General features: G+C 38.2%; 1 protein-coding gene across 3 annotated transcripts; it reads left to right on the top strand.

The window, feature by feature from the left end:
• Nucleotides 1–1272: 1272 nt before the first annotated feature.
• Nucleotides 1273–19125, top strand: pip5k1ba (phosphatidylinositol-4-phosphate 5-kinase, type I, beta a). Of its 3 annotated transcripts, XM_086053931.1 has the most exons (17): nucleotides 1273–1452; nucleotides 1530–1596; nucleotides 5019–5163; nucleotides 5243–5437; nucleotides 6404–6534; nucleotides 9405–9522; nucleotides 10046–10198; nucleotides 10484–10780; nucleotides 12486–12670; nucleotides 13910–13990; nucleotides 14084–14132; nucleotides 14227–14311; nucleotides 14402–14533; nucleotides 14739–14823; nucleotides 15030–15126; nucleotides 16390–16601; nucleotides 18443–19125. In XM_086053931.1, exons 4-17 carry the CDS (start codon nucleotides 5366–5368, stop codon nucleotides 18516–18518), a joined length of 1773 nt encoding a protein of 590 aa, XP_085910057.1. In that variant the 5' UTR covers nucleotides 1273–1452; nucleotides 1530–1596; nucleotides 5019–5163; nucleotides 5243–5365; the 3' UTR covers nucleotides 18519–19125. The 3 variants fall into 3 exon arrangements, with proteins under 3 accessions (XP_085910057.1, XP_085910058.1, XP_085910059.1); XM_086053933.1 differs by lacking the exon at nucleotides 16390–16601 and having other exon boundaries at nucleotides 1274–1452; XM_086053932.1 differs by lacking the exons at nucleotides 16390–16601; nucleotides 18443–19125 and having other exon boundaries at nucleotides 15030–15132.
• The last annotated feature ends 555 nt before the right edge of the window (nucleotides 19126–19680 follow it).

The raw sequence follows: 19680 nt of genomic DNA, 5'->3' as shown, positions 1-19680 counted from the left end.
TGACTGTGGATTTCGCAATCACGTTATTGTGGGGAGGAAAAAAAAAAATTGTAATTTGCTGACACACTCCCAAATATACAGAGACTCTGAAACTGCAGCATGTCTAAATCCTGTTTAACAAGTATCTCTACAAAGAACTCACAGTTGAGACTTGGTGACAACAAAGCAAAGACACGTGTGCAGTATTACCGGTACATACTGCTGTATGTAGTTCACTTTTTTTCTGGGGTCTGGATCAGTTGTCTGTGTCCTCCCATGGTTCAGTTTGTGTTTACAGTAAACGTTCCAAGTGTACCCAAGGCATTACAACAAACGGCATGATCACTCACTCCTCTCAGTGGTCACAAATACAGTATGTTAACAGCAAAAGGGTTTGTGGGCCCCTGACATCTCGTGCCACTGCCTTTGCCAGAGCCCATCAGGTTTGTTAGGTAATACATGACCCGACGAGACATCAAAGAAGATAAAGGAAAGACAATTGGTACAATATGGTATACCTCTGGGTGTGTGATATTAAAAGAAATGATTCCCATGGGATATTTTATTGTGAAATAAGGCACATTCATTCACATTTAATATGCACCAATAGAAATTGCTTTACCAAAAGACAAATCATCCTTATAGCTGCTCTCTTGCTAGATGTGACAAAGGTTACGTATGGAATCTTGAAGGACGTGTACTTTGTGCGATTAAATGTTCCTGAAATGTTTGACTACAAAAGTGTTTGCTTTAGTGGAACTGTTGTGGCATTGTCCTATTGTTCACGCAATGCCATAAAAATCGATGTAATTTTTTTCTTTGTATATATGTATGTTTATGCAAAGTGGATTGAAACTGAAGCAAATTGTGAATTATTCAAAAATTTGTCTGAGGGTTTTGTACTTGCACTGTATCGTTATTTGACAAACATCCTGAACAGCAATGAGTCTGACAGCCCAGCAAAACTATTAATACACTTACTTTGAACATGAGTATGAATGGATGTTTCCTTACATATGCTCTGTGATTACCTCTCACTCAGTCATGAGTGAGTTGGCTTCTTGCCCAAAGTCAGCTGGGATAGACTGCAGCTCACCCGTGACCCTAATGAGGACAAGCCCTGCAGAAATGGAGTGATGGATAAAACAGTGAGTGAGTGCCTTAGCTGCGTCGCCTCACATCAACAAGCTTCAATGTCCGAATCTATGTCAACATGGAGGTTATTGTGTGTGCTTTTGTGTTACAGATTGCTCCCACATTCCAAAAAACATGTTTGTTAGGATCATTAAAGACTAATTACCTGTACGTGGGAAGGTGGGTGTGAATGGTGTTCTGTCTTTGCGTGTTAGCCTGGTGCACTGAATAGGATCAGTAGTGTGGAAGATGGATGGAAAATAAAATGGGCCTTTGTTCGAGAGAAGGCTGTGAAATCTTTGGACTTTCACTGACACCCTGGCCCACGAAGTACAACAGGTAGGTGGAGAAAGATAAAGAGAGAGAGGAGGAGGAAGTGATGATTAAGTTATTGCTGTTTTGTCTTCTCGCCACAGGCAACCCGCTGCAGAGTTTCATTGTCTGACCTCCTCTGACTTTCTTCTTTAAACCATGCCCCTTGAGGTAAGACAACATTCATGAGACCTTTGACTTATAATTAATAGTCAGGACACACTTCTACGTAAGTTTGTTGTTGGAATTCTGATTAGAAATGCTAATCGTTGGCTGCCAGCCATACGGAAGATATATTTGACGGTTGTGTAGCAAGAGGAAATAAACGCCACTGCCGTCACTAACGTCATGAGGAGCAGGTTAACAGCATTCCGATACTTGTCAAAACATTGAGACTGTACATTAAATACTAAACATCCATTTTTACTCAACTCTCACTGTACATTGCAAGCATATTACCTGCACATAGCTTGAGAATGTCATAGAAAATCATAAAATGAGTCACTGTAGTTGTTTACTTACCTGAGTTCAGTGGAGTGTACAAAAGTCTGCTTTTTGTCCAAAGTCGGATGTGATAGCTTCCAGCTCCTGACAAACATGAACAAGTGGCACAGAAATGTATAGTTTGATGGATTATAATAAGCATTTTATTTATTATTTCATTTTAATGGGACACAGTCATGAGTAGCCAGAGCAACATCCCGCTAAAATAAAAGAAAACATTAAAAAAAAGAAAACACTGCACACTGTTGGATATGCCTGAAAAAAACATGCAAATAAAATGTGGTGTCATCCTTTCAGATCGGTTTGTCGGTTAGGGTGGGCATAGAAAATAACCTTTTAAGGAAAACCAACATAATTTATGCAAACTACAGGGCATTACTTTTTATAGAAAATATTTGTGAGAATAGTTTGAATTTACAGTATTTGCTTCAAATACATATCTATAATCAGTGACTAACTTTGAAACAAACCTGATGAACACATAATAACAGGCTAACGGCCTATTATGTTAACGTGTGCAATCAGCCAAAATAAGAACTCCATTTTTGTAACATTCGCATTCCTTTCACTAATCAGATTACACTCAGGCCCTTACCATAAACCCAACGTTTTTTGTTGTTGTTTGAAACCATATCCTTTGCAATTATATCATTCAGTGTATGTTTGCCAAGAGGAAACCTAAAACGAATTGTCACAGGGCGTTCAGAGCATTCATTGTAGAATGCTGCTAATCTGTACAAACAATGTTAACCCTGCAACTGGCCCACCCATGTGATAAGAACTCTCTAATGACCCTTATGAGACTTTTTTTTTTAAACACAATGACCAAAATACCGCATCATCCCAAAGAGAAAATTGTGATTTTGATGGGGATTAACTCTTATTGCTAAAGAGGCGAAAAATAAAATACATTGATCATGGTTTGAGCTTGATCATTCTCACAATAGCAATTTATTTGAAAACTAACGCATTCTTTTTGGGATTAACTCTTATTGCTTAAGAAGCGAAAAATAAAATACAGTGATCATGGTTTGAGCTTGATCATGGTCACAATAGCAATTTATTTGAAAACTAATGCATTCTTATTGGTGCAGTTCCACTGATATATTTTGGGGACTTTGTTCTTTGAGCATTTATTGGCTGTTTCATTTTGCAAGTGTGGTTTTGTCCTTCCTGTGATCATGCACTTCGTCTCAGTTATATGCTCATTGTCTCATGAACTTCATCTGGTCTCATGTCCACCTGTATCCGCCAATCACATTCTTGTCTTCCTAATCTTTTTTTTCTTTATTACTGTAGCTCCCTGTTTCGTTCACTTCTCGTTAACACCTTGTTGTGCGTTACAGAGATCAATGTAGTGTGTAGTTGCTTGCTGCTCTCGGGGTTTCTGTGACTTTCTGTTCATGTGAAATATAGCTTTTGAGGTTTCCTGTGTTGCTGCTCTTTTATCAACAACTGGGTTCATCTGCCACCACCATTTCCTCTTCACTCCTTAATCTTTAAATGCAATAGTGACAACAATACTTATTCCAAAAATTCTAAATGACTTATTGGGTTATATTAAAACTTGTTTATTGAAAAATGTTGACATTTTTTGAAAAGATAAATATTTATAGTATTTGGAGGGGCAAATTATTACAATTCACTAGAACATATGTGTGATTTTTAGGTAATATGTTTCTTAAAGTGGAAGTCAACCCAAATATATTTTTTTCAAGAATATGTTCAATGCAAGCCCATTAGTTGAAACAAGGCATTCTGATAAATATTGAATTTGTGGAATAAGAGTTAATTTACCTGTTTTTAGCCATCTCTGGGGCCGGCCATTTTGTCACTTCTGTTGACTGAAAATGACATCGCAATTGCTCAGAACTCAGGTAACGACCAATCACGGCTGATCTGTTTTCTGAAGCTGAGCTGTGATTGGTCATTACCTGAGCCCTGAGCCGTTGTGATGTCATTTTCAGTCGACAGAAGTGACAAAATGGCCGCCCCCTCAGATGGCTAAAAAGGGGTGGATTTTGCCGCTTAACTCATTTTCCACAATCGCAATTTTATTCAGAATGCCGTGTTTCAACTAGTGGGCCTGCTGGGCACATATTCTTGAAAAAAATGTGTTTGGGTTGATTTCCGCTTTAAAGAAGAAGTCAATCCAAAAATTACTGTATAATATGTAATATGCAGCCTTACTAGTCTAAACGTAGCATTCTGATTAACATTGTGTTTGTGGAATATGAGTTAAATTGTAAAATCCATAATTTTTTTTGTCAATCTCGGGGGGGTGCCATTTTGCCACTTGCTGTCGACTGAAAATGGCATCACAGTTGCTCAGGGCTCAGGTAACGACAAATCATGGCTCAGCTTCAGAAAAAAGGTGAGCCGTGATTGGTTGTTACCTGAGTCCTGAGCAACAGTGATGTAATTTTCAGTCAACAGAAGTGACAAAATGGCCTCCCCCAGACACGGATAAAAACTGGTGGATTAACTCTTATTCCACAAACGCAATATTTATAGGCCTTGTTTCAACTAGTGGGCCAGCATAGAACATATTGTTAAAAAGGATTCACAATAGTTTGACAGTGCATGAGTTGCGCTACTTGCATATAAAACTTGCACTGGCTGCACAGTCATTTTTGCCCTTCATTTTCTATATGAAATCCTATAGATTCATTTTTCCTAAGATTTGTGCTAAATTCTTATGAGACAATAATGATGCATTGTTAACTGTATGTGGCGTCCAATGACAAATGTGGCATCTTCGCTCTAACAGCATAAATATACACCATTATTATTTTATTATTTGATTTATTATGGCAATTCATGGTCCATGATGGAACAACCCATATTCATAATAATCCACAGTATATAAAAACAGATATGAGACATTATATTTATGTACTGTAGATTTAAAATTACATTGTTAAAATGAGGCAATAAGTAGTATTGGGGATTGGTCCTGCAAGAGGACATAATCAGATTTTATGAAGCCACAAATGATAGAATATTTGTTTGCTGTTGCCACTTTATGTTCTTGCCTCTGAGATGATGTATGAATATGTAAACAAAATGTTTCCTCTATTATAAAACAGGGGGATTGGGTAAGCAACATTTTTTTGCCAATCCTTCTTAACTGGGATCAAGGGTTTTTGTGACGGATTTGAGAGCTAAAGACACGCACAAACACTGAAGGACCCTCAGAGCGCAGAAAGCTGTACCCTGGACGGAGAGAGAGAGGTAAAGAACTGTTCTACCGAGCATAAAGAGGACTGCATTAAGACTATTTCACGCTTTGTAACTCTTTGTCTTTCTACAGGAGCGCTTTACATGGAAAATGCAGTTCCGGTAATATCCATTTTGACGGTGTGATTGACGGGAAAGGGGAAACTGTTGTGCCTCATCCTAACTTCCCCCTTGTCAAGTTCTGTCTCTTTGAAAGATGTCAGCCAGCAGCATAATCAGTTCAGGGAGAGGAAGCTATGCCTGCAAAGTGCCAAAAGATCTCAAAAAGGTTAGTGCATCATTGTGACATTTATTATGGATTAAAGGTTGTGGACGTTAATAACTACACATCTCATCAAGCCCAATTTAAAAATAAACAAATATAGGATATAGTTCTGCAGTATCTCTTCTAACATGGGCAAAGGACATTTTTTTAATATCTTGAACAAAACACATTTTAGTCTAAAATGTAGGAAATTAAATTAATTGGTATTATTTTGTGTCTTATATTCTGTTTTAATGGTTGTGATTTTTTTTTTCAGAAAAAAAAAACAAACATTTTATGACCGATTAATGAAAATGGGTCTAATCTTACTGTCAACCAATCAATATTTACTATTGTTGCAGTATACTAATAGAGCAGTTAGTTCAAAACAAGCACAATCAAATTGATTTCCTTCCCTTTCAGGCATATATGCCATATTTTGTTGGATGGTAAAAATTGGAGATGTTCCTTTATACCAATAACACTTGATTGTTGAAATTGTATTTACAAAAAAAAATTACAATAAATACAAGCTAAACCAAAAGGAAGGTATAATGTTACCTTGATATAATGGTTTCAAATTCATAATAGGCACAAAAGTAATTTGGACATTGTGACCCAGAATTAGCAACTTAAGTGTTAGACTGTACTGCATGATACCACAATAACAAACATGTCAATAAATGCATTTTAGACTCAGAATCAAAACTGAACATTTTTATCTTTGCCATAAGGGACAGAAAAATGATGGTGAATCTTAGGGCCCATGACTGACAGGTTCCCTAAAATGGGATTCTAAATTTGCACCGTTGAAATAGGATAGCTCCAAAGTTGTCTTTTTTTCATGGCACCCACATTCCTTGGCATACCCCTGCTCAGTCATGCAGTCATACAGTCAGATAACAGTCACCTTCTGCTGGCAATTGAAAAAATCATTTAAATGTAAACTCATGTATGCATTCTAGCATTGTTTTGTTGTTGTTTTTTCAGCCCACACCAGCTGCCCTGAAAGGAGCCATCCAGCTGGCCATCGGTTATGCCGTGGGAAACCTTAGCTCCAAACCTGACAGAGATGTTCTCATGCAGGATTTCTCTGTAGTGGAGAGTGTCTTCTTGCCAAGGTATTTTTTATTTCAACTCAAAGCAATAAACCAAGGAATAATTTATTTGTATTTTTTTAATGGCTGGTTCTTGAAATTCAATAAAAACTCAAGGACACGGCATTAGATACACAATCTGTACAATCCATTGAGATCCAATGAAAATACAAAGGCTGTATATTATTTACAAAGATCGCTCTTGAGGCTGAATGTTGTTGGAATAATCCCAGGAAACAATCATTAGTTTTGATCCGGGCTGGAGTGGCACAAAAAATTGGCTTTGGCCTTTTGACTTAGCCTGGCCCCATGTGCATGTGCATGTGCATGTGCATGTGCATGTGCATGTGCATGTGCATGTGCATGTGCATGTGCATGTGCATGTGCATGTGCATGTGCATGTGCATGTGCATGTGCATGTGCATGTGCACACACAAACCTACACACGCTCATAACCCCCTCTGTAACTGAGAAGTTATTTTTTGTCATTGCATCCGCAGTCAGGGTTTCATGACATAAAAATGAATCTTGCTCAACACACTCATAATATAAGCAGGATCAAGTCTATGAAAAAAAAATGCTAATCTTAATTTACTAGATTATAACATTTTATTTTCTATTGCTTTGTTTATAGTGTATTTTTATCTCATTTGCATTTGCATTTGCTAGCTACCAGCCAATCAGATTGATTCATTTATCATATCTAACAAGCACAATGATACAATTAAATAACCATTAATTCTTCACAATTCAAACGATGGTTTTTACTAAGGCTTGTTGCTGCTTGTACTTGTATTATGAATGTTTTGAGCAAAGTCTGGGTATGTGTACATTTCCTTTCATGAAACCATGATTGTGGCTGCTATGATAAACAATGACTTCTCATCCATGTTTTTTATTTGATATGGTGTGAAAATAATGGTGGTACTGTAATTGACATTGACTGTAAGAATCATGTCCTATTCTCAAGATGGATTCTTATAAAATAAGTAATCAGTCATGACTCACTGATGCTGATTAGTGCAGATTGCTATTTATATAATAAATGGATTAAGTGCCTGCTCCTTTGATGCCGGCCCACCGGGCTTCTGTCCTGTATGCCAGGTGGCCAATCTGTCCCTGGAAAGGTATTACTGTTATAGTTTTCCACCATTGATTTGGCTCATTTCTTGAAACAGAAATGACATTCTTTAAAACTGTATGGTCATTTCATTTGGCCAAACAGTCTTACAGTTATGCACAACATTTCAGCTCACTAGCAAAAGCTCATACCTCTCCCCAAACTGTTCACACATGCTTCAAAGCTAGATTCCCTTACCATGGTTCCGTCAAAATTGCAATGATCCTTCTCAATTCCTTGTGCTCATTTGCATTCACTCAGTGATTTTGCCAAATAACCTGGTTGGATCAGCACAACACCATGGATCACCTGCAAAATCTCATATCGCTCCCAAAACAGTTTACCCATGTGTCAAAACGACCGTAAATTTGTCCCTTGCGCATTGTGTAGACACTGCAAGTCCAAATGCCTGGATGTTTTGTCACTGCGGCAGTCTAGCTAGCAGAATACAATGAGGTATAAAACTGATTGAAAAAAAGAATTTCACAGTAAGAGTAGCCTCCAAAGTTTGACATCACACACACTGCACTCACACTGGCAAGGAAATTGTAAGCAGTTTTACCCCACCAAAAATTCAGAATAAAAAAAATATTTGTGTATCGTATAGTAACTGTCAAAACAAATGCCCTTCCACTAGATGCCCAACGGTACATAATTAAGTTGTATAATCACTTTTTTTGTGAGTCGTTTTGTTAAGTTATGTGCCATGAGATTTTTTTTAGATGTGAAATATGTGCCATGGCTCAATAAAGGTTGGGAAACACTGCTGTAGAGAACATTAAACGGAAACACATGCAGTATTTTGTACATGTACTAAATATAAAGACAAACAACAAAAAAGAGAGATTATATCCAGCCTACAGTGCTGTAAATACAATTTCACAACTACAGTAAAACCTTGACTGGTCGTTGTTGTCACCCTCCCTCTCTCTTGGCCACCATCCTCATCATCCCGACCGCTGAAGCGCTGCTCTCTTTGGCCATAGATTTTCATCACATTGCACACATCCTCCTTCGTTAGTCAACTTCTGATTTCACCTGACTGTCAATTACTGTCATGAATTCAGAAAATAGTTCAAGGAATTCATATGTAGGGTTCATGTTATGTTTTTGACTAATTTAAACAACTCTACAGACTATTGTGCATATGACTTGAATGAAATCATGCTGACATGTTTTAGAATGAGAAGCAATTAATACATCAGCAAGATCCATTTATTTGGATGTGCAAGATGTGGGCTCATTGTGCAAACTGGCGGATACTTGTAAATAACCATTGACAAAGATGCAGTGAGACACTTGAAATTTGCAGTTTGATGAAATCAATGAGAAATGACATTCTGTTGTGAACGATTGCAGGTTGGTCTGGAGATGTGTCCATGTTATTAGAGACTGTCACTTCTGTTTCAAGAAATGAGGCAAACCAAACACACAAAATCTCAAGTTGAACAATGTGTATTTGTTACACAATAGTGAAAGCTATTTCTAGTATTTCTCTCATGTGGCTATAAGAGGAAAACAAAATATTAGAACCACTACTAAATCAAACGTGATAATTGTTTGGTAAAGGCAGAATTTTAGATGCAGCACTTACTGAATCACAAAATCTATTATGTTGGTGTAACAGCTTGTGTTTTCTTCTCTTCTTTCTTTGTTTTGGCTTGAAAATTGCATTTGAAAAACCCAAAAGCAACATGCATCTTTAGGACACCAACTGCTCCGGCTAACCCCAGCAAACAGCACATTTACAATTCAATTTTTTTTTGTTCTCCAGTGAGGGCAGCAACCTGACTCCAGCACATCACTTTCCCGACTTCCGTCTAAAAACATATGCACCGCTGGCATTCCGCTACTTTCGGGAACTCTTTGGCATCAAACCAGATGACTATCTAGTAAGTTTCGGTATTCCACTGGATTCGTTTCATTACCCTGATCCAGAGATGAATCTCAGATCCAAATTTTTGGGTCACCAACATAGTGCCCGCAGGCACCAGGTAGCCCTCAAGGACAACAAGTGTAGCCTGTGAGCCTTTTCTAAAAATAGCTCACATTGATGGCACATCGTTATTTTCTAGTAATGATTTTGAAGTACCGGTAGTCAATTGAAAATGTGAACACTGGCAAAGATTTATAGAAATAAAGTGTCGCATATTGCTATTTATATTTCCTAATTATTTGGAGAAAACAGTAATATGATCAGTGTGTTCACGTGAATGATTATAATTTTAATTTCAGGAAATACGTTATTTCCAAAGTGTTTATCAAACTGCTAACCCTTTGTATTAATAAGTACTCAAGAGGTAGCTCTCAGTTTCAAAAAGGTTGGTGACCCCTGGACTAGATAATGCCATGCCCTGATCATCAATATTTGATTATGACAGAGTGTTAAGGCTACTGTATCATTGTGATTTTCAGTACTCCATCTGTAATGAGCCTCTAATCGAACTGTCCAACCCTGGTGCCAGCAGTTCTTGGTTCTACCTTACCAGTGATGATGAGTTCATAATAAAGACTGTGCAACTTAAAGAGGCAGAATTTCTGCAGAAACTGCTTCCTGGCTACTACATGGTAAATACATTAAAATTACCAGTCTTTTAATGTTATATCCTTCCACATACAGTATTGTGAAGATGTATGGATAGATAGATAGATAGATAGATAGATAGATAGATAGATAGATAGATAGATAGATAGATAGATAGATAGATAGATAGATAGATAGATAGATAGATAGAAAGATAGATAGATAGATAGATAGATAGATAGATAGATAGATAGTAAGAAAAAAGTACATTATGAGAAAAAGTCTTTGATTAAATCTTTAATTGAAAGTGTTTGCCTTGACATCTGCAGAACCTGAACCAAAACCCAAGGACTTTGCTACCCAAGTTCTATGGCCTTTACTGCATCCAGTGTGGTGGTGTCACGGTCCGTGTGGTGGTGATGAACAATGTGCTGCCACGTGCCATGAAGATGCACTACAAGTATGACTTGAAGGGCTCCTCATACAAACGTCGTGCCTCACGCAAAGAACGCACAAAGTCTTCGCCTACATTCAAAGACTTGGATTTCCAAGAGATGCATGAAGGCTTGTGCTTTGATGCGGAGACCCACAGCGCCCTCATGAAGACTCTGCAGAGAGACTGCCGGGTGCGCAATGCAAGATTTTATTTTTTATTTTTTAACCAAAAATCATTGTAGGTCATTATGACATTTTGCCTATGTGTAGAAAGAAGCAGTAAATCAAAGCTACATGCATATCAGGTGAACTGAATAGTCAAAATTGCCCATAGGTATGAATGGTTGTTTGTCGATATGTGTCTTGTGATTGACGAGCGATCAATCTAGGGTGTAACCAGCATCTCTCCTTAAGTCAGATAGGATGGGCTCAGTTAGAGAGATATTCTTGTTATGGTGATTATTGCTAATGTTAGCTGTGTTTAAAGATCTTGTACTGTAAATGATTGAACGTAATTGGTAGAACGTGCAAAGCCTGATAAATATCTAGTGCTGAATTGTGGAACTAAGCCTTAACCTGTTTTCACCGTTTATTTATTCATGTATTTATTTATTTGAAATTTGGCAGGGTAAACAACACTCTTCTCTGTGGTGTATCAAATTTACAAGATATTTATATTCACTATACAGGGACTTTACAGTCAAATGTGCATCATGTAAAATTAGTTCAGTATTAGTGACAGGACCTCTGGCAAGAGTGACACATCTGTGACATTTGTAATTTATAAACATGTTAAAACCAAAGGTGGGATGAAGGGTGCACAAGATGCAGCAGATTGATAAAGCCTCTCTTGCCAAAATGTCTGTAATTTAACAATCTCAGATGACATCCGCAAATTTGACCGTCTGAACGTAAAGCCACACCAAGGAAACCAAAATGCCGCATACAGCTCAAAAGCTGCATGCGTCATATGAGCAGGCTGGCCTGTGCAGCACAAATGGGCTGATCTGACCTTAGGTAACAGTTCTTAGCTCAAGGAACTCTTTGTTTTCTCCCACAGTATTTCTTTGTGAATTTATAATGTGTTGAAATGGATTAAGACTTGTACAAAATTGTACTTTGGTTACGTAGTTGCATAAGTCCCCTTAATTTGGACCTGATCTTGCATTGGCGAGGAATAGTCTAGGGCAGGGGCCACCATCTCTAGTCCTTGAGGGCCCCTATACTGCATGTTTTAGATGTGTCCATCCTCCAACACACCTGATTCAAATGGTCAGTTTATCAGCAACTCCGTAGAAACTTGATAGCGATCTTGATCATTTGAATCAGGTGTGTTAGAGGAGGAAAACATCACAAACATGCAGAATAGGAGCCCTCAAGGACCGGAGTTGGCGACCCCTGGTCTAGAGATTACTTAAAGGTCTGCCAGTCATTCATTGTACTCTGACCCACTGTAAAAAAAATACAATTAAGGTTGCCTCATTAGCAGAATCAGAGCACAGATCTTTCTCCTCATCTGTTTTCTGATTCTCATTAGGGTCACAGGTGAATATGAGTCTATTCTGTCTGATTTTAGGAGAGACACAGGGTACACACTGAATTGGTCGCCAGCCAGACATGGGGCACTTATAGTCAAAAAGCTTTTCACATTCTCAGCAATGGGCAATTTAGAGTCTTAAATGAACCTAAGATGTATGTTTTGGGAAGGAGGACCTGAGGAAAGTCCATGCAAGCATGGGGTGAACATGCAAACTCCATATAGGAAAATTGGAGCCAGGGTTTGAAATCCAAACTCAGAACTGAAGCAGATGAACTCACCATGTTGCCCTTCTCTTCAAATTCAGATGAAAATGAATGAATAACAGTATTCCAACTGCTAAATGTTCTTCTTTTTAGGTTCTCGAGAGCTTCAAAATCATGGACTACAGCCTGCTGCTGGGAATCCATGTTTTAAACCACAAGGTGTCAAGGAAAGAGAGCAGACGTGACAGCAGGAAGCAGAAGGTTCTTTACTCCACTGCTCTCGAATCCATCCGGGGGAATGTCAAGGACCCAGAACCAGTGGCAGATGATGATGAAACGTGAGGAAACATTTTGTAATTCAGTTGTTAGAAACACATAAACAGAGAGGAACCTCAATTTAATGGGCCTGGAAACAAAGGATCCCAGATTCAACTAGAGCAGGCTAAAACATGCATCGATGTCGAGACCAGGTTGGCACTAGCAATGTTTCCTTCATCAAGAGAATAGCCATTTCTCACTATCAAGAACGAAGAGTATGGTCTCGTCGCTTTCATGAACTCGCCTATGGTCTTCCTAAAAACGTGCTTCAGCATGTACTTCCTAGGAACGCTAGTCGTTGCGTCAATGAAAATCTCCAATCCACCCACTCCCTCTGATGTAGTTCCATAAAACAATGAAAGTAGAAAAAAAACTAACAAACATGAGACCTTTCCTCAGCCATTTTGATAGCACAAAATACATCCTGGCATATTTTCCTGTCTTCACAACCAACCGATACCTCCTTGGTTTAAGCTAGCAGAAAAGAACAACATCTAGGCAATCGGTGCCTTCTTGGTGTATGCGTACTTTCAATTGAGACCGAACTTGGGCCGCGACTGAAGATGTTTCACAAGATCACAAGGACGTAGTAACCGACAAAAATGGCAATTGAGAAACGGCTAATGCACTAGTGGCCATGTTAGCAGGGCTGACTGTCTCAGTGGCAAACATGGTGGACATTAGCAAACACTTAGCTCAAAGGAACGTGTCTTATCTACCTATTCATAACTGTCTGTTTTAAAAAAAAAATTTTTTTTTTATTCAGTCTCTCGTGGTGTACACACTTTCGAACATGCTATTTTTGGTACAGTACACAGTTATTTTTTTTGCAAAGCCTTAGCTGTGTAATCATAATGGAGGTGAAAATAGGAAGTGTTGCATCATGGCATAAAATCATGGCTCATGAACACAACCAGCTGTATATTGTTGTCCTCCCCCCAAGATAAGATAAGATAAAATAAGAAGGCCTTTATTGATCCCACAGTGGGGAAATTTTCATCGTTACAGCAGCAAAGTCACACAGAGACGGCGGCATCATGTAGCCGTTAATGTATAACATTAACAGCAAACATTCAGAATCAAACCTATGTAAATATACGCAGTAACCATGTGTATATACGCATGTATGTCCACACCAACATACCAATTACCCAATTAGGCCTTTAAATCGAGGTTGTAACTAGCCTAAGTAGCATCTACCATTCGCTGCATCCTTGAGGAAATTATCTGCACTAATTTTGCAAATGTGTTCATTTCAGATTGGGTGGAATTCCGGCCAAGCATAAAGATGAAAACCTGCTCATCTTTTTAGGAATTATTGACATCCTTCAGTCCTACAGGTTCACAGTGCCTCTCTTGAACACACTGTCAATAATGTGTTTTTGGTATTTTTTTGTGTAGATGATGTAATACACATATATTCTCATTGTCAGGTTCATTAAAAAGGTGGAACATTCCTGGAAAGCACTTTTACATGATGGGGTATGTGCCATCACATATTTCCTATCTTATGTGTGTGGAGTGGGGAGGAGGGATGGGCATGGGAGAGACATTGACATGTTTCTTTGCTTTTTAGGACACAGTGTCAGTTCACAGGCCCAATTTCTATGCAGACAGATTTTTGAAATTCATGGGCTCAGTTGTATTCAAACGCATCCATCGTAAGTTATTTTGCAATAAATGGTGCATGTTATAATGCCTTGATAAAGAATTAGCTTTTCTTAAATACACTTGCACTGTTTTGTTTACAGCTTTGAGAAGAGCATCTTCCAAGAGGAAGAAGAATTCTTTCTATGCAGTTAAGTCAGCCTCCCAGGAGTTATTTTCTCTTCATAAGGATGATGGGGAGAGGAAGAAAGCGCAAAGCATGGACAACCTAGATGGTAATTATAAATGTTAAGAAAATATGTTGTATTTCATTTCCCTACTTCATACTGGTAAAATAGTGGCGCACCAACCAATCCTCTCTAACTTTCCGTTGGTCTTCCAATGACAACATTATGAACCAAACCAACGACACAAATCATCCATGATTCATTGTAAAATCTCTCAACCATTATTTACTAATATGTTGGCTTCTGCCATCAGTTTGCAGTTCATCCAAGCAACCAGATCTTGTACAAAAATCTGCTGTTACTTTCAAGTCTACTGAAGAAGAGCATCTTGATAGCAGGTATATACCTAAGCATCCTTTATAGTGTTTAAACTACACAAACTACATTGCTCTTCTTTGCTTTGGAGAATAAGATGCACATAAAAATACTTTATAATGCATGTGGTTTTGACCTCCTCAATACCTTCAAATACAGTACAATTCCATTTTAGTTTTTAGAATGACACAGTTGCACTTGTTTTGACCTGTATTTCTTTATGCTGCAGTGAGCACAGACGCGCCTCCAGTTCAACACTTGCACTGGATGATCCTCTGCCATCCCTCTGCAGAAGCCAGTCAGACTCTGAACTGGATGTCTACTTGGTATGACAAACATGCATATACAATAACTGGATGCTTGACTTTTTCACGTAGGTTCCTTAAGAATTCTAGTTCTTTCTCTTCCTTATTTCAGTTGACAACACTCCAAATTCACATGCCAACCTTTTGCAAGGGAAGTGTTATGAATTAGATTTTGTGTTAATTTAAAAATGTGCTTATTGTTGTAGGTTGTTGCAGGTGACATTAGTCTGACAGACATTATACAATTGCAGACTTAGGCATTTTACTAAAAATTCAGGTTCCGTTTATCGCAAGGTCCTCCAAAAAAAAAAAACACAAAAAAAAAAAAATTAAGAGTCAACAATGAATAAACACTCCATCACAAGGAACATGGTAAAATTCAGGCCCAAAACATTCATCCATTATCGATACCGCTTATCCTCACAAGGGTCACGGGGCGTGCTGGAGCCTATCCCAGTCGTCTTCGGGCAGTAGGCAGGGGACACCCTGAATTGGTTGCCAGCCAATCACAGGTCACACAGAGACAAACAAACATCCGCACTCACAATCACACCTAGGGGCAATTTAGAGAGTACAATCAACTTACCATACATGTTTTTATAATGTGGGAGGAAACCGGAGTACCCGGAGAAAACCCATGCAGGCACGGGGAGAACATGCACAGGGATTGAACCCCCGACCTCTGAACTGTGAGGCGGACGTGCTAACCAGTCGATCGGCCCAAAACATGTATCTGTAAATCGACCAGTTTGCTTCAAATTTGGCAGAAGCATGGAAAATCATATAGTAAATATTGCTGAGGATTTGAAGAATGGCCTTACTCACCTAAATGTTTTTGAAAGGAGGCTTGTCAACTACAAATTCGGAAAATGTTGCACTTGATCTTTCGAGAAATGTCAAAGTGGTGATTTAAACCTGGACACCTGTTCTATGTCATCGGTAGTGGTTTTTAGTCTTTAGTTTTTAGAGCAAATAAAATGATAAATGCTTGACTATAGGACCATGTTTCCCAAACAATGAAACACTTTCCGGACTTTTCTCAGTGGCAGTTCTAGACCAGCTTTACTGATGGGGCCTGTCAGAGAGGCACATTCAAGCCGCTTCTACAAAATAACTGATGTTAATTAACCTTACCACAGCCCAAAATCAAGCAACAGTAGTCTATTATTATAATTCTTATTTACAACGTTGCTGAAATGTTGTGTATTCCTCTCCATTGCTTTTTGTCTATCGTTCAAAATGAATATAAAAAGTGACATTATGTCCTATTTCTGCACCATAAAGATGAAAAACGATGAGGCAGAAATTGAGCCAGAGCCAGATGATGGTGTTGAGAAAGCTGAAGAGAAGGAAGTTGAGCGCGCCACTGAGCGAGAGACAAAGGACTCGGGAGACACTGGTTTTCTGAGAGAGGACACAGAGCAGGAAAAAGAGACAGTTGAAGAACCTGAGAGTGAAATCGAGCAAAATGTGAGACACAGACAGAGAGCATACAGGTACTATATCGTGAGTGTGCATGTCCATGTGTGTGTGTGGGGGTGTGTGTGTGTGTGTGTGTGTGTGTGTGTGACTTTTTAATTCAATGAATTAAAAATAAAATTAATATTTATTCAACAGGGCCAATAAATGAAACACGGGCTTTAAAAAAATTGGAAAATATAACGCATACAATATGGCTTCAGCTAATTTGCAGCCTAGGTCTTATGCTTATCTTTAAAATGAAAGAACGTACCGAATAAAATAAAAACAATTAATTAATAAACAACCACGAAGCAACCCAATAGAAAAAAGACATTTATTATAATAAGCTACTGATGCTGGCTTGCTTGGTTTTGTGTTCACTGTATGGTTAACCAACACTACTGACATTAACGCCCAGTCTCCCCGACTGCTATTATAATTCATAAAGTTAGCCAAGAACATTTTTGGACCATAAGTCTTACTTTGTCACAATACAATATTTATGGCGGCAATTGTTTCTTGTTAGTTTTGACTACTTCTTACTGTGTGCTGGGTGCTAGAAACATCTAGTTTGTGGCATATGTCAAATAAACTTGACTGCCATTTGTGGGGCAAGTGCAGCACACTAAAGTATCCTATGGTGTAATCATGGTATTTTATGGGCGTGTTTTTATTTCAGATGGCAGACTGCACAAGGTACTATAAATTAAATACTTTACTTGCCTTCCTCCAAGCATAAAGACTTTCTTAGGAATGTCCCTCTTTTACTATGTCTTTTTCACCCTCTTAAATCTTGGCAGTTTGACTCTGATGAGCCTGGAACCTCTGCTCCCACTCAGTATTTGAGCATGTGTCAGCTCAACTCCAAGTTCCCTGAGTTGAATTTCTCTACACTACTTCTCTTACATAACCACTAAATCCTCATTCAGGCTTACATGAAACTGTTTGTCAGGCCGCTTTAAGTAGTTATTCCCAGGCAATGTGGAAAGCCTGGAGACGTTGGGGTAATCTTCTCTCAAATGCTATTGACAAAAAAAAATCGTGACATTCAAAGGGAATTAATTAACGTAATTTAGAACCGGCCTACCACAGTGGCGAGGAAAGCCTTTTCATTCAAGGATAGCAAAATGAATAATGACTCATCAAATAAAATGTAACTAATGAATAAATTCTACTGTATGTAGTGACAACTGACTGTTATTAATGTGTACGCTATATACGTGTACTGTATATGCATGTAAAACAATTTGTAAAGAGCCATATTGAAGGACGTGCACTGTTTGGATTGACACTCACTTTGCAAGGATTTTACAATTTACATCCATAGATGCATGTATTACAAAAGTTTCACGTCTGAGTTTCCTTCTCTTTTAACTCACATCTGAGAACAAAGTTAGTCGGACTCACTGAATAAGATCAGAAAGGTCCAAACAAAATTGCAGAGCCAGGCATCCAACTGGTTCACACTTTCATTTTTGCTTCCCCCACAGGGCATTCCACACGTACTTAAAACACATGGCATACAAACATGGACGCAGATGATTGGTACGGTTAGATGGAGTAAAAGAGAACATTTTGGTTCAGATGAGCTACCAAAGCTCGAGGGTGAACTTTAACTTGTTTGCCGCTTTTTTTGATTGTTTGTTTTGTTTTTTTTCAATCCTCACCTGTGTCTAGTTTGCCTTGGATACATGTTCTGTTTGACTTCTTTGTGTTTAACACTTTCATGCAAAAACGTCAGTATTTGAGTAATTTGATTAGATATGAAATATGTATTTTGCTAACTACATTTTTAGTTGTTTGTCACATCCAGTCACATCCTGTTAATGGCAATGTTGTTTTTATCAATAACACTGTCGGTTGTCTTGTTGTCTAGTGACGAGAAAAAGATTGTGGATGCTCTCCAGGAAGCCATGCCTTTAGAAGAGGATGACCTCGCCCAACGTCAATAGCAGACCTCACAACAGCATGTGTGGTGTGGACTACAGGCATTTACAGGCTCAAGATTAATCATTTCATTTAAGTCTAATGAGAAGTGAAGTTCTGTAGGACTTCCACACCAAATCACACAAGCAAATACAGTACAGCTTGGTTTTTGCTAGAGCGCGTCACTTATGCTGCTAATTTTACGATTGCTTTTATTTTCTGTGTAAATTTTCAAAATTCTCTCAGCGGCTGGATCCCTGGGCCAATATTTTCACAATATTTAATCATTCACGTGCACTTTAATTTATTTTCCAATTATCATAATGGTATTTACTTACTGTTACATTGTATCCAAACTGAACAGTTTGTGGTAATATTAAAATGTCTTGCTTCACCTGTTTTTCCATGTGCCTTAAAATGTTTGAAAATCAGATGTGATTTGGAAGTGTATGACTGTGTAATATATACTTATGGATTTCTTTCTGTGAAATGAAGTAAAATGTAAAATATGTTGAATTTTAAATCATTCCTTGTAGACACAGACATGAAAGAAAATGTTGTATCCAGGGCCCTTGAACCTTTATGAAGAAAGTTGATCTGGCCATCAAATAATAAAATTTGTGAAAAATGTGATTTTGTGTTCATTTTATAATATGCTTTATTCTAGCTGTTCGTTAGAGTACTGCGAGACTGAATAATAATAAACACAAGGGGGCGCACCAATAATATACAGTGAATAGTCATAGAGAGTATGTGGCAGGTACAGTAGATTTTTATTTCACTCATCATTGACCGGTATACCACTATAGACGAATGAAAGTGTTATCTCATCTTAAAAAGAAGAAAAAACATTTAATCGGTTAAACCGAGATCTCTTTCTCTCTCTTTCTCTCTCTCTCTCTGTCTCTCTCTCTCTCTCTCTCTCTCTCTCCTCTCTCTCTCTCTCTCTCTCTCTCTCTCTCTCTCTCTCTCTCTCTCTCTCTCTCTCTCTCTCTCTCTCTCTCTCTCTCTCTCTCTCTCTCTCTCTCGTAGTTGTAGTGATACAGCGTTTGTCATATGGAACGCTTTGACCTTTTTGATCAGTAAAACAAATTTTAAAGTTACTAGTTTCGTGTATTTCCGCTAAATGACAAACTGAGTCCATTTATGACTTTCCATCTCGCCGGGATGAATGACTCGGTCGATGAC

This window comes from Filicampus tigris, chromosome 15, assembly GCF_054856515.1.
Source record: "Filicampus tigris isolate MCC_2025a chromosome 15, RoL_Ftig_1.0, whole genome shotgun sequence".
Taxonomy (NCBI): domain Eukaryota; kingdom Metazoa; phylum Chordata; class Actinopteri; order Syngnathiformes; family Syngnathidae; genus Filicampus; species Filicampus tigris.
This window is presented reverse-complemented; position numbering and strand designations above follow the sequence as displayed.